Source organism: Spermophilus citellus (assembly GCF_964194105.1).
Source record: "Spermophilus citellus genome assembly, chromosome: 8".
NCBI classification, from domain to species: Eukaryota; Metazoa; Chordata; class Mammalia; order Rodentia; family Sciuridae; genus Spermophilus; species Spermophilus citellus.
The window spans coordinates 116714517-116728024 of NC_138189.1; the positions used below are offsets into that span (position 1 = coordinate 116714517).

At 38.4% G+C, this 13508-nt stretch overlaps 1 protein-coding gene across 4 annotated transcripts in view; it reads left to right on the plus strand.

The window, feature by feature from the left end:
* The window catches only part of FAM13A (family with sequence similarity 13 member A), a 332113-nt gene that overhangs the window by 267638 nt on the left and 50967 nt on the right, over positions 1-13508 (plus strand). For all 4 annotated transcript variants that reach the window (XM_081303803.1, XM_081303804.1, XM_081303805.1 and 1 more), the window contains one exon: positions 4294-4480. In XM_081303803.1, coding sequence (XP_081159929.1) covers positions 4294-4480 — 187 coding nt within the window. The remainder of the gene's footprint in view (positions 1-4293; positions 4481-13508) is intronic.

The window sequence follows — 13508 nt, forward strand, 5'->3', positions numbered from 1 at the left end:
ATCACCCTTGTCACTGTGAAATACCCAACCATCCCAGCTAACCCACTAGGTCATATCAAATGTGAATAGTTAACCATCAAGCCCACCTCCAATGCCTTCTTTCAGCTCCCCAGGTCCTCAAGGAGCAAAGCTCATTTGTATGACCCAGAGCTACAATTTTGCCCAACCCAGCTTTGTGTATTGGGGGTGAGAGGGACTAGGGATTTAGCTCAGGTACTTTTCCCCAGAGCCCTTATTTATTTGTTTGTTTATTTGATGCAGTGCCTTGCTAAGTTGCTGAGGCTACACTTGAACTTGCATCTCCCACCTCACCCTCACAAATCTCTGGGACTACTGGCATGTGCCACCATGCCAGCCCCTGACCCAGCTTTGACCCAGACCCATAGTCCTTTCCTCTTTCCCCCTCTCCTTCATCCTTTCTCTTACTTTCCTTGGCCCAAGGCTCTTGTTCTGAACCTTTTTCCCTTTAGCTCCATTCTTTCCTTTCATTCATCTTTTTACTTTTAATACCTTTCCACTTGGCTGATTCATCCAGCATTTCCACTTTGGTCTCAGATTCCTCCTTTCATGACTTTGAAATGCCACCATGAAGGTCCCCTTTAGTAACCCCAGGAGAGTCATTAATATACAAATTGTGATGTCAAAAATAGCTTATGGTAAATGAGTTATTCATAGTATATGTTTATACATAATGGATTCATTTATTTAAGCTTTTCATCAGGCTTTGTTTTTAAAAATAAGGAAAGATTAAGCTAGAGTTTGTAATTTTCTATTCAAAACTATTAGCCTTATGGAATGATTGAAAGCCATTTCAAAAAATAGAAATTCAGTTTACCTCTCACAACTTAGAACTGCAGCCAGTTAAAAAGTATCCTTGAAGCCAATGATGATTATATTTCAAAATAAAATATAATGAAAATCATTTTGGTGCAAATGATTTGTTCTTTGTCTAAATTCATAAGGAAATATAACCAGATTCATATTATTTGCTACACTAAAAACGTAAAACTGTAAGGAACATATTTGTTATATATAAAGGTTGAGTTAATTAATTTATTTAAAAATTCTGAAGGCTGGGGCTGGGGCTCAGAGATAGAATGCTCATTTAGCATGTGTGAGGCACTGGGTTTGATCCTCAGCACCACATAAAAATAAAGGTATTGTGTCCAACTACAACTAAAAAATATATATTTAAAAAATTCTGCCATTACAAGGTAAATACAAATGTTGTAGTATCTTGTTGATGGGTAAATGGAAGTTTTTTGTGATAATCCCTCTACTTTGCATATTTGAAGAAATTTGTAATAATATTTTTTTTTCAAAAAAGCAAAGCATCAATTGAATGAAGATGGTTTAAATCTTCCAAAACACATTGAAATAGAAAACCAATCCAAATGCTATAAATAAATTAAATGTATAAGTATATCTAAAATTCTGTGAAGTAAAAAAGAAAGCATGCTATATTGGGCAGGATAATAAATAGTTTAGTAGTATCAGGATATTACATATATATGTAGGAGTGAGGAGGAAACCCTGAAAAAAAAAAACTGGAAGTGAAACCTAGGTGATGAAAATGAGAAGCCCAAAGATCTAAGTTCACATCAAATCTAAGAAATGGTGTATACATGCTCCACATGGGCACAATGGCTGACACACATTGATGCACATGAACACAAAGACTTTTCTTTGGGGAGAACAGGATTTCTACAATAAGCACAACTGCACTATCAGATTTTCATGTATTTATTTTGAAAGGATTTATTTCAGACACTGTCCCAAAAGATTATAAAATAAACTCTCATTTTATTTTTAAAAATATTTTTTTGCTTTCATATTACTCCACTTGGACTGCTGTAACAAAATACACAGATTGAGTGGCTTATACAACAGACATTGACTTTCCCACAGTTCAGGAGCCTGGGAGACCAAGATCAAGGTACCAGAAGGGTTGGTTTCTGGCAAGAACTCTCTCCTTGGCTTGCAGATAGCCATCTTCTCACTGTATCCTCACGTGCATTTCCCCTGTGCACCTGCTTTCCTGGTGTCTTTTCTTGTGCATGTGAGGACAGCATTCATATTAGCTTAGGGTCCCCCATCATTTGACATTAATTACTTTCTGAAAAACCTTGTCTCCCAACACAGTCACATTGAGCATTAGGACTTCGACATAAAATTGTTTTGTTTTGTTCTGTTGGTAGAACTGGAAACTGAACCCAGGGGTGCATTACCTCTGAGCTGTCTCCCCAGCCCTAACCCAACCTTTTTAAAATTTTGAAATGAGTTCTCATTAAATTACTAAGGATGCCCTCAAATTTGTGTTCCTCTTGCCGGAGCCTTCCAAGTCACTGGGATGGTAGGTGTCAGCTCAACAAAGGAATTGAGAGGGGACACAATGCAGTCCATTGTAACAATCTTCAAGTTTGAAAGGACCACTGTGAAAAAATTATAACTGGACACATATCCCAGAAGTTAGGAAAAACATGAAGACTGATAAGAAGACAGAACTTAAGTAGTAAACAAGTGATTCTGAGTTTAAGACCAAACTCATACCAAAGGTGCTCTCTCATTGTGCAGAGGAGGAGTGTGAGCTTGCACGTTAGTCCCTGCTAGCTTTGCTTTCTGTCTTTGATTAGTTTATGCTTAGGTCATTCTCATGGATCATGTTTTACATAATTAAGCCAAACGTGTATAACTTCCACATTAAGAGTTGTAGAAAAGAAACCAGCTGCAGTGATACACACCTATAATCCCAGAAACTATGGAGGCTGAGGCAGGATTATAAATTTGAGGCCAGCATCATCATCTTTTTGAGACCCTCAGAAACTTCAGACCCCGTTAAAAAGGAGTTGGGCATGGTGGCACATGCCTCTAATCCCAACAACTTGGGAAGCTGAGGCAGGAGGATCTTAAGTTCAAAGCCATCCTCGGCAACTTAGTGAGGCCCTAAGTAACTTAATAAGACCCTTCCTTGAAATAAAAAATAAAAGGGCTGAGGATGTGGCTCAGTGGTTGAGTACCCCTGGGTTCAATCCCCAGTATAAATAAAAAATAAAAGGGACTGGGGATTTTGCTTGGTAATAAAGCACCCTGGTTTCAATCTACCTACTATCAAATAAGAAGAAAAAGAAGGAAAAGGAGGAGGAGGAGAAAGAGGAGGAAGAGGAGAGATGACTTGTAAAAAATAAGACCAAATTAAATATTAGGGCTAAAAATTACCCAAGATAACATAACTTTGAAAATATTATGATAGTATTTAATTCATAATTTTGACTCCATTATAGCCCAAGGATGTGAATTTAGATTGCAGAATAAATAATATTATCTTTCATTTTGAGATGTGATTGAAAAGACAGTAAAATATGGTATCTATTTTTACTGTTTAATTAATTTATTTCAAGATACAGTTTTAGATACATTAACCCAGTCTTACTATGAGGGAGAATAAAATCTCATTCATTTCTTCCTTACCAAGCCATGGTGTTATGCTGATGGTTTAATTTGTTCCATTTTTATTTGCAAAAATTAAAAAAAGGATTTCTAAGAAATTTAATTTTGGTACTGGAGATTGAACACAGGGGCACTAGGCCACTGAGCCATATCCCCAGCCCTGTTTTGTATTTTATTTAGAGACAGGGTCTCACTGAGTTGCTTAGTGCCTCACTTTTGCTAAGGCTGGCTTTCAACTCGTGATCCTCCCACCTCAGCCTCCTGAGCCGCTAGGATTACAGGCCTGCGCCACCAAGCCCAGCAGTTTTTATTAAAATATGATTTCTACCAAGATTATCTAATTCAGTGAGATTTAAATATTAATATATTTTGCTTCTACTAGAATGTATATTATTTGAGAACATCAATATTCCCATTCTAAAATAAAAATAAAATATTCCCACTCTAGAGAAGACTTTGTATTTCCTTTTGATTTTCCCCCATACATTGTATTAATTTATAATATTAAAAATTATATATATTAACACCTACCATGGATAATGGGAAATTTTATTAAAAACTTGCATTGTTCTGCCTATTTGAATACAAATTACTTTTAGTAAAATACAAAAGTTGTGGCAGAAACAGCCCTTGCCACTAGGAATGCCTGTAGGAATAATTTATTTTAATGTGATTGGGGAACCAGGAAGCCTTAGGAGTGATCTCTACTGAGATTTTCATCAAAGATGCAAACTGAAGTTTCTGGGTATTCTTCAGACATCTGGTGTATATGATTCAGTGGCAGTATTACAAAATACTTCCTTTACTCTTTAAAATAAAATTAAGCTGCTTTTTCTTCAATTCAAGGGGACTTATCAACAAAGAAAATATTCCTTCTGGCTTCAACAGCCTCGATGAGTGTATCTTGAATACTCAGGAAGTAGAAAAATTACATGAGAACACCTCTGATTATATTGGAGAAAGAAGCAAACCTAAACGTCAAAAATCCAGTTCAAAACTTTCTGAGCTCCATGAAAATCAAGACAGCCTTGTGGTAAGTGAATATTTTTACATAATTTTTACTTGTAGCCTGTTAAGAAATATCACAGCTCTTTTCCTTACTTTATAAAAAATAAAAAAGTAATTTCAGTCTTGAGTTTTATAGAATTATAGAATATGAGTTCTGAGAGAGGATTTAGACCTACTGAGTATATACATTTGTATTTCCCTTTAATAAATATAAAAATTTAGAGTAAGCAATATGTTATTCTGCCAAAGTAATAAGAGACAACACACACTTTGATTTCCATGTTATATTTTCATCTCATTTTATGAGCGTTTTTACATTTTATTTTTAATACAATTGTTCAGAAAGCATTTTCCTATTTTCCCCATTCTGTTTATTCTTGTCTGTGTGAATATGCAAAAAAAAAAAATTAATGAATGAACTTAAAGCAAAGTGAAAGAAAAATACATAGGAAAGCAGAATCAACTATCTTTGTGTTCAGAAATCTCTTCATGTTTGGAGGTTTAGTTTTAAATTTATATATGTTTTTCCAAATTAATGAGAAACAAAAAGAAATTAATCACCTGCATCCAGTTACCTCAGACCTGAAGCTCATGTCATTAATTAAATATATAAGTTTTTACACATGGTTCAGTTAATAACAATATTTATTCAGTATAACTATTTAATATCCATCGTCTTATCTCATTCACTGAAAAGTAAGAGCCAAAATGCTTTCTAGTTCCCTTTAGCTTAAAACAATTAACAAAAAATTAACTGCAGATAAATTTTATGATAAAACATGAATTAGAGTCCCTAATTTAAAAAAAAAGGGAAGAACCCGTTTTTATTGTTTGATGGACAGATTCTCTGGTCTATTTTATCTCTGGCTGGTTTTTTAGCTCTGTGTTTGGATTTTTGTACATTTAGCAAAACTACAGGCTGCCTATTTTCCCATTGTTCTCTGTGCTCAGAATAGATTCTCAATATTCCCCTAAGTACAATATACATAAATGCAAATCTAAGAGAAAACATGTTTATGTTACTCTCCCCAGCCAAATGTCTTGATATTTTGTTTCTAGAAATAAACTGATAAACTAAAATGGACAGAAATATTCATCCTCTGACTTATGTCTGATATAGTTCTCAAAGAATTTCAGCTTTGAAATTATATCTGATATGGTTCTCAGAGTAAAGAATTTAAGTTTTGGAATCATTACACATTAACTATGTTTTAACATTTATGATATAATTCTTCCTTTTGGAGAAAAATAGTTGTATGTGGGGAGAGGTTGGTGGGGATTAAACCTGGGTCTCACATATGCTAAGCATGTACACTACCACTGAACTATATTCTCAGTCCCTAAAAAGTAAATTTTTAAATAAAATAAATGATGCTAACTCCGTTAACTCTTTAGTTGGCCGAAGATTTGCTTGTCTGCCAAAGATATTTATGGTGATTAAAAAGTCTGAAGCTTGGCGCTGGTGTTGTAGTTCAGTGGTAGAGAAGTTGCCTAGAACATCTGAGGCACTGGGTTTGATTCTTAGCACCACATTAAAAAAAAAAAAAAAAGGTATTGTGTCAATCTACAACTTAAAAAAAAAAATTTTTTTTTAAAGTCTGAAGCTTGGCTTTATAGCTTGCAAAGAATGTTTTTCAGTTTGATGGACAGATTCTCTAGTCTATTTTGTCTCTGGCTGTTTTTTTTAGCTCTGTGTTTGGATATTTGTACATTTAGCAAAACTACAGGCTGCCTATTTTCCCATGAACTGAACCCATCAATAATTCTTTCCCACTAGTAGTATTGTCTTCAGTTACATAGCTAGGAACAGTTAATATAAGCAGAAAAGGACATTTATCCTTAGAATGTGTGTTTGACTAATAAAACTACGGACATTCTCATTGTTTAAAAACACTGGGAGGAAAGATCCTTGTTCCGTTTTGGTGTTTTGTGTATGAAAGGATTTGTCTCTGCTCAGGTTGCCAGCTTCCTCATTCCAGGATTGTGCATGTCACATGCTAGCATAGCTGAGCTCAGTGGACCATGTCTTTGTTGCAATGAATAATTTAAAACCTGCCAACATGACTTAGAAGAAAAACTTCCTCATCTGTAAAGTGAGAGTGTTCTCAAAGATCTTTTGTAACTCTCCTATTCCATGAATTTTAAAATCTAATCTTCACAGGTAACCACCAGAGTAGAACCAGGGGACACAACGATGACTAGTATTTAGACTGCACCCTAAAAGCTGTTGTGTATCCTCACTTTCCACTTATTTTTAACCTTCTACTTTTACTTTCCCCAATTTTCCTTCAAAACCTTTTCCTGCCCCATTTCAAAATCTTTACACTCAGGTCATACATTTGTTTTTATACCTAAAAGAAAGAAAGAAAAAAGGAGTAAAGATAAAAGAGAGAAAGAAAAAGAATTATATATAATTATATTCTATGTGCCAGAAAATATTTTATGTCCTAGGGATGCAGCATTAAGGAAAAACAGGCAAAATTCCTGCCTTTAGGGAGCTTACATTCTAATGAGGGAAATAGACAATGATCAAGATACATAAGTGAAACATAAGGTATATAAGATAGTGATAACCACCAGGAGGAAAACTAAAACAGAGAATGGTGATAGGAATTGCTAGGGACAGAGGATGCAATTTTAATACAGAGGTCAAAGAAGACCTCCCTGAGAATCTTACGTTGGAATATAAAGACCAAGAGGATGTCGGGAAGAAAGCTGTAGAGCTGGGTCTGCAGGTACAAAGGTCCAAGGCAGTCAGTTATCTGGAATGTTCCAGGTCCCACGGAGACACCATTGTGGTCGGAAGCAAGTAAAACAAGTGAAAGAGGCAAAGGGAGGGCAGAGGAAGTGAGTAAGGTGCCTTTATTCTGGGTGAGATGAGAAGCCAGCAGAGGTTTCTTGATAGAAAGGTAATTTGACTGACTTGGATTTGGTGTACCGCTGTGTCAAGGATGGACACTGAAGTGGGCCACGGTATCAACTGGAGATTGGTTAGGAAGCTCTTGCCATGATTTAAATTTGAAATGACAGTTTAAACTGAGGCCAGGCCAGAGGCAGTGTGTGTGACCTTGGACAAGATTGGTGTTGGGCAGTTTAAAGAGATGAGGAAGACAGAACTTTTGGGAATGGTATCCTAAGTTCAGTTTTGGACATGTTAAAATTGAGTTGCCTGTTAGACTTCTAAAAAAGAGTATCAGACAGGTGATTGGATTTCTGAGCCTAGACTTCTGGGAAGATTTAGCAGCTATACAAATGTGGGCATCATCGGAACTTGCAGATGAACCTTAAAGGCAGTGCATTGGAGGAGATAACCCAGGGAATGTGTACATAGAGAAGTGGCCTGGGTGCTTGGCTCTGAGGCACACCAACATTTAAGTGATGGGAGGAGAAACCAGAAAGAGACTTAAGGAGGAGTAGCCAGACAGAGTGCGGTGGTGCATACCTGTAATCCCAGGTTTCGGGAAGCTAACACAGGAGGATCGTGAGTTCGAAGCCAGCCTCAGCAACAGCGAAGCACTAAGCAACTCAGTGAGACCTATCGCTAAATAAAATACAAAATAGGGCTGGGGGTGTGGCCTAGTGGTGGAGTGCCCCTGAGTTCAATCCCTGGTACCAAAAAAAAAAAAAAAAAGAAGTAAGTTTGGTATTTTAGAAACCATGTATGTAACAAAGTGTCTCAAAGAGAAGGAAGGGGGGCTGGGGTTGTAGCTCAGTGGTAGAGCTCTTGCCTAACATGTGTGAGGCATTAGGTTCAATTCTCAGCACCCCATACAAATAAATAAAATAAAAGTACATCATCAACTGAAAAATATTTTTTTAAAAGGAGAAGGGAGGGTCAGATGATAGGGGGAGTAGAAGACCATGAGTTGGATCACTGGGTTTAGCTAAGCAGAGCTCCAGGGTGATCTCAGTGAGAGCAGGGCTGGCAGACAGAGGAAGCAAACCCAGTTTTCAATGGAAAACAGACAGAGAGTAGCTGAAGACAGTGAGCCCTGACTTCACAGTGACAGTGAGCCCAAACTTCACAGTGACAGCATTACTTGACAGTGACAGCCCTGGCTACATAGTGACAGTCTGGACATTGCAGTGACAGTTATGACATCACAGTGACAGCCCTAGCTATATAGTGACAGCCGTGACTACACAGTGACAGTCCTGACTTCACAGTGACTGTCCTGACATCATAGTGATAGCCCTGAAATCAGGGTGACATCCCTGACTACACAGTGACAGTTCTGATTTCACACTGACATCACAGTGACAGCCCTGACTTCACAGTGACAGTGACAGCCTGACTCTACAGTTATCTCAGTAGAGCCAAAGAGGAGGTGATGTAGACCACAATAGGCAGCCTACAGATTTGGTGCCTGCACAGCGGGAGCCGTCTGAGCAGATCCCCACCCCCGCCCCCACCATCCTTTCACCTTTCAAGGATATGATACCAGCTGAGGCCAAGAGACTGCAGATAACTCAGAGCTCTGAGACCAGGGGTAGTGAGCTCAAGTCAGAGCGTCTGGAAGCTCTGCTCTACCTCCATTATTGCCACCATCCAGCCTTTCCCTCTCCCATCCTCTAGCTCCACCTGTCCCCTGCAGTCTGTCTCAGAAGACTTCATTCCCCGCTTTGCTTTGAGAAGCTGAGACAGCCAACTCATGTTCCAGCAACTTCTCTGGCCTTGCTTCAAAATTTCTCTAGGTCTCTGTCCATTTTTATTTTCTCACCTGCTCAAATCACAATTTGTTTCCCCAAATTTCAAGTTTAACCTCTACTAGCCAAAAAGCAACTTTGGAAATTGTTCCACCTACCCCACCGTGCACACAAGCAACACACACACATTCTCACACATGCACACATTTTTCATTGACTCATTTCTGTTGGTCTAGTAAAGGGTGTCTTTATATCCAAAATCTTTCCCTCAAGGGCCCAGTTTAACAGTGATTGGAGAGCCATACCTCAGTCATGTATTATGTTCAATAATCCTACTGGGGACATAATCTTAAACATGGAAAAGACTGTGTGTATTAGTCTGTTTCTACAAGACTGTATGTAATCAAGGAGAATTGGAAGCAACTTAAGTAATATTTAAATGTTTAATTCAGCAAAATATTACACAATGATTAAAAATTACAGTTATGAAGAGTAATAAAATGGAAAGTATTTGACAAATTGTGTTTGAAATGCTTTATCACTTTTATGCTCCCAGTGATCTCTAGGGAGTTATTGTTACTATTATTTCCATTCTAAATATGAGGAAAATGAGCTGCGGCGGATGAGACAACTAGTTCACACATAAGTGGGGATTCCACTGTACTGTCCCTCAGTTTTGAAAGTGGGCTATGAAGCAATATGTACATTGTGTGCACATAAGTATATGCATGTATGTGTACACATACTGTATATGTGTGTGTATGTGTATTATATCTACACACACATACATTTGTGTGTGTGTTTGTGTGTGTGTGTGTGTGTATATATATATATATATATATATATATATATATATATATGAAGGATTCATTCTTAGGGGAAAAAGACTGAAAGAAAATATATACCTAAGTGATTGCATAATTGCATTATGGTGGTAGTGGTAATACACATAATTGTTACTCTTCTCTCGTCTCTCATATCTTATGTGATTATACTAATTCTGCAATAAACACAGCATTTAATATATTAAAAAATCAAAATGTAGAGGCTCTCTTATTTATTAAAAATGTCCACTCAGTGTCTAAAATCCCAGGCAAGATTAAGGAAAGGAGAATAAGTGTTGCAGTCATACCTAAATTTCAGTTCCAACTTTATCACTTTCGAGCTATGGCAAGTAAGCATGTTATTTAGCCTCTGTTACTTCACCTGTAAAAGGGAGATATTAATATATTTTTTGTGTGAGATTTAAGTGCAACTAACTATATTCAATAATAAGTGAACGTGGACACAGTGAATACTTTAGCTTCTTTTTCCTCCATCTGCCGTGATTCTACTACGCGGCCTGCGCAGTGGTTTCATTAACGAGGTTCTAGGCATAAAGTTAGTTAGAAGAGATCGAAATAAAACACACAGACTCAGTTACCTTATTTCTATTGCTAGGTCCCAGACGGCTCCCCTCTCTGGTTCCCTCCTCTAACCGCCCAGCAGGGCAGCGAGGATTACTCTGGGCTAGCAGGAGAGAGAGAGAGTGAACACGCCGGGGAGTAGCCTTTTATTGGGGAACAAGAGATTCAGGGGAGAATTCCATCCAATGAAGGCTGAGGGGGGGCTGCACTCCAAGGTCAGGGTCAGTGATTGGGTCTCCGGGGTCAGTGGTCAGGCACACCCCCACACGGATGGGCTCTCTCATCAGGAAAGGGTCGGGAAAGCTTCGACACAGCCAAAGCGCCTCAGACCCTTAACGGGAGCCGCCCAATCACGTGTCAGAATGGCTTCCCACACGTGATATCCTCTTTTCTTCACACTGCTATCCAATATTTTGAACAGTCTACCCATTTAGTTTCAGTTGTTTTCATGCTAGCTTATCAACCCATGTAATTCAGTTTTTGTCCCACTTATCTGCAAAAGCTGCTGCCTCACTACTGGCTCTTAGAACCCCTGTGCAATGACATCTGTGTAGTCCTTGACCTTCTCAAGTCCTTGTGGCATTTGCTGCTTTGTCCCTTTTTCTCAGAACTTCTCCTCTTGGCCTCTGTGGCCTTGACCTCTCCCTGTCTCACCACAGTGATGATGTTCTTCTCTACTGTATCCTTTACTAGCTAATCTTCCATAAATTATGCTTGGATGTTAATGTCATCCACATTTTTGCCTCATATCTCTTTGTTAGAACTTTGAGAGTTTCTTCAATTCTTTAGTTCCAGATGTCAACTCTCTACAGATGTCTCTCAAATCACCATTTGATTGATTCTTCCTGCAGTTCACTCCAGATAGCACTTTAAAGTCAATATGTTGACTTTAAAAACCAAACTCATTGTCTTTTTGTCTTTGATCTCTTTTTCACTCAGGATATTACCTCATTCAACCACATCATCATCTCCTTAGTCATTTTTCTAAGTCTTTTCTTTCTTCTTACTACCAATTCTTCTAATTATTTGTCAAATATAGTTGATTATGTTATTAAAAATGTGATATTCCCTTTTCCTTTTGTCTTGACATTACTTAGCCCATGTTCTTTTATTACTGACCTAGAAATTCAAAGCGGCCAACCCCTATAGCTCCACACCTTCACTCTCTGCTCTCCAGACCACCTTATCTGTTGCAGAACAATTATAATAATTCATTCCTTCAGTTACATAAGGACCATATGACAAGCTCTGTTGTAGGTGCTAAGGGCACAGTGGTTGGTGGTCAAAACAGACACATGCTCGTCCTCCCTGGAATTTACATTCTCATTGGATGAGACAGATAAGAAGCAAGTAATGTATGTCAGATGCAAAACATGCTGACTGTGGAGAGAATAAAGCAAAGAGGAGCAGAAGTGGTAGGAGGTTAAGGATTGATATTGCACAGACCATCAGGTCCAGCTGCACTGAGAATGACACTTGTGCGGGGACCTGAAAGAGATGAGGGAATGAGGCATCAGGTTATCTGGAGAAAGCATATCTTGGCAGAGGGGATCACAGGCTTACCCGGAATTGAGAGAAGAGCATTATTGGTTATGAGGTCAGAGATATATCAGGAGTCCTGGCTAATTGAGGCTTATATGGTCATTTTTCAGACTTGACTTTAAATAGGGTGAGGACCCACTAAAGGATTGAGAAAGGGAAGGAAGTCATTTTCCAACTTACCATACGAAAGGATCCCTCTGACAGCTATTAAGAAGAGCACAGAGGTGGTAAGAGACGGACAAGGATTGAAGTAAAATAATTGACATAACCTATTCAAGAGGTGATATTGATTTAGACCAGGTGATAGTAATGAAGGTGGTAAGAACTGATCAGACTGTGGATATATTTTGAAGTAGAAGGATTTTCTAATGGATTGGATGTGGGGTACAAAGAAAGCAGGGAGAACAGGACAACTTGGAGACTTTTGGAGTAGCTAAAAGAATGGAGTTGCCATTACTAAGAAGGAGAAAACTGCAGGAAGAGTAGTGGAGGGTATCAAAAATTCCATTTAGATATGTTAAGCATGAGGCATTTGTTAGCTTGAGAAGTCAAATAGGCAGTTAGATTTATTAATCTGGAGTTCAGGAAAAGATGAAATAACTATGTTTGGAAGGTTTTGGCATACCATTGGCATTTAAAGCCTTGAGACTGGATGAGCTGAAACCTAGGGTTTGAGTCTGGAGCGTAAAAAAAAAATCGGTCCAATGATGGAGCCCTGAGACCTCCCAACATATACAGAGTAGGCAGATAAGAAGGTACTATCAGAAGACTAAGAAACAGCAGCTAGCAATTACCAGCACAACATGGGCGCAACCTTTTGAGATTTGAGTCAAGAGAAACTTAGAAGAGTGAGTGACCATTTCACATATGTGTGGCTAACCTGCAACTACCCTGAGGGGAGTCTTTCTGTGAGAAGGGGGAGAATAAAAGGCTGGCTAGATGGGCCAGGAATAGGAGGAAATTAATTGGATGCATACTACAAGCCTGGGAAGTCTTTGAATAGGTTTTGCTCTACGGAGGTGGAAAAAATGAGGCATCAACTAGGGGAATATTAAGGGAGGATTTTTAATAGTCAGTGATGTTGTAGATGTTTGTGCAATGTCATCCAATAGAGAGTGGGAAATGGTAATGCAAGAGAGGGGGACACATTGCAGGAGCAGTGTTCTTGAGTAAGCAGTAGAGGATGGAGTCTAATGGATGGTGGAGTGGTTTGACCATAAACCACTTTGATCTAAAGGCCTTCTCACAGGCTGGTGTAGCTCAGTGGTAGAGCATTTGGCCAGAATGCACAAAGCCCTGGGTTCAATCCCCAGCACTGAAAAAAAAGGGGGGAGGGGAGGGTGGAATCAAGGGGGCATCATATGAAACACTTATACTGTTCCTCTCCAGTGCCATCTTTTTTTTTTTCAAATTAAAAAAAAATAGCTGTAGATAGACACAGTACCTTTATTTATTTGT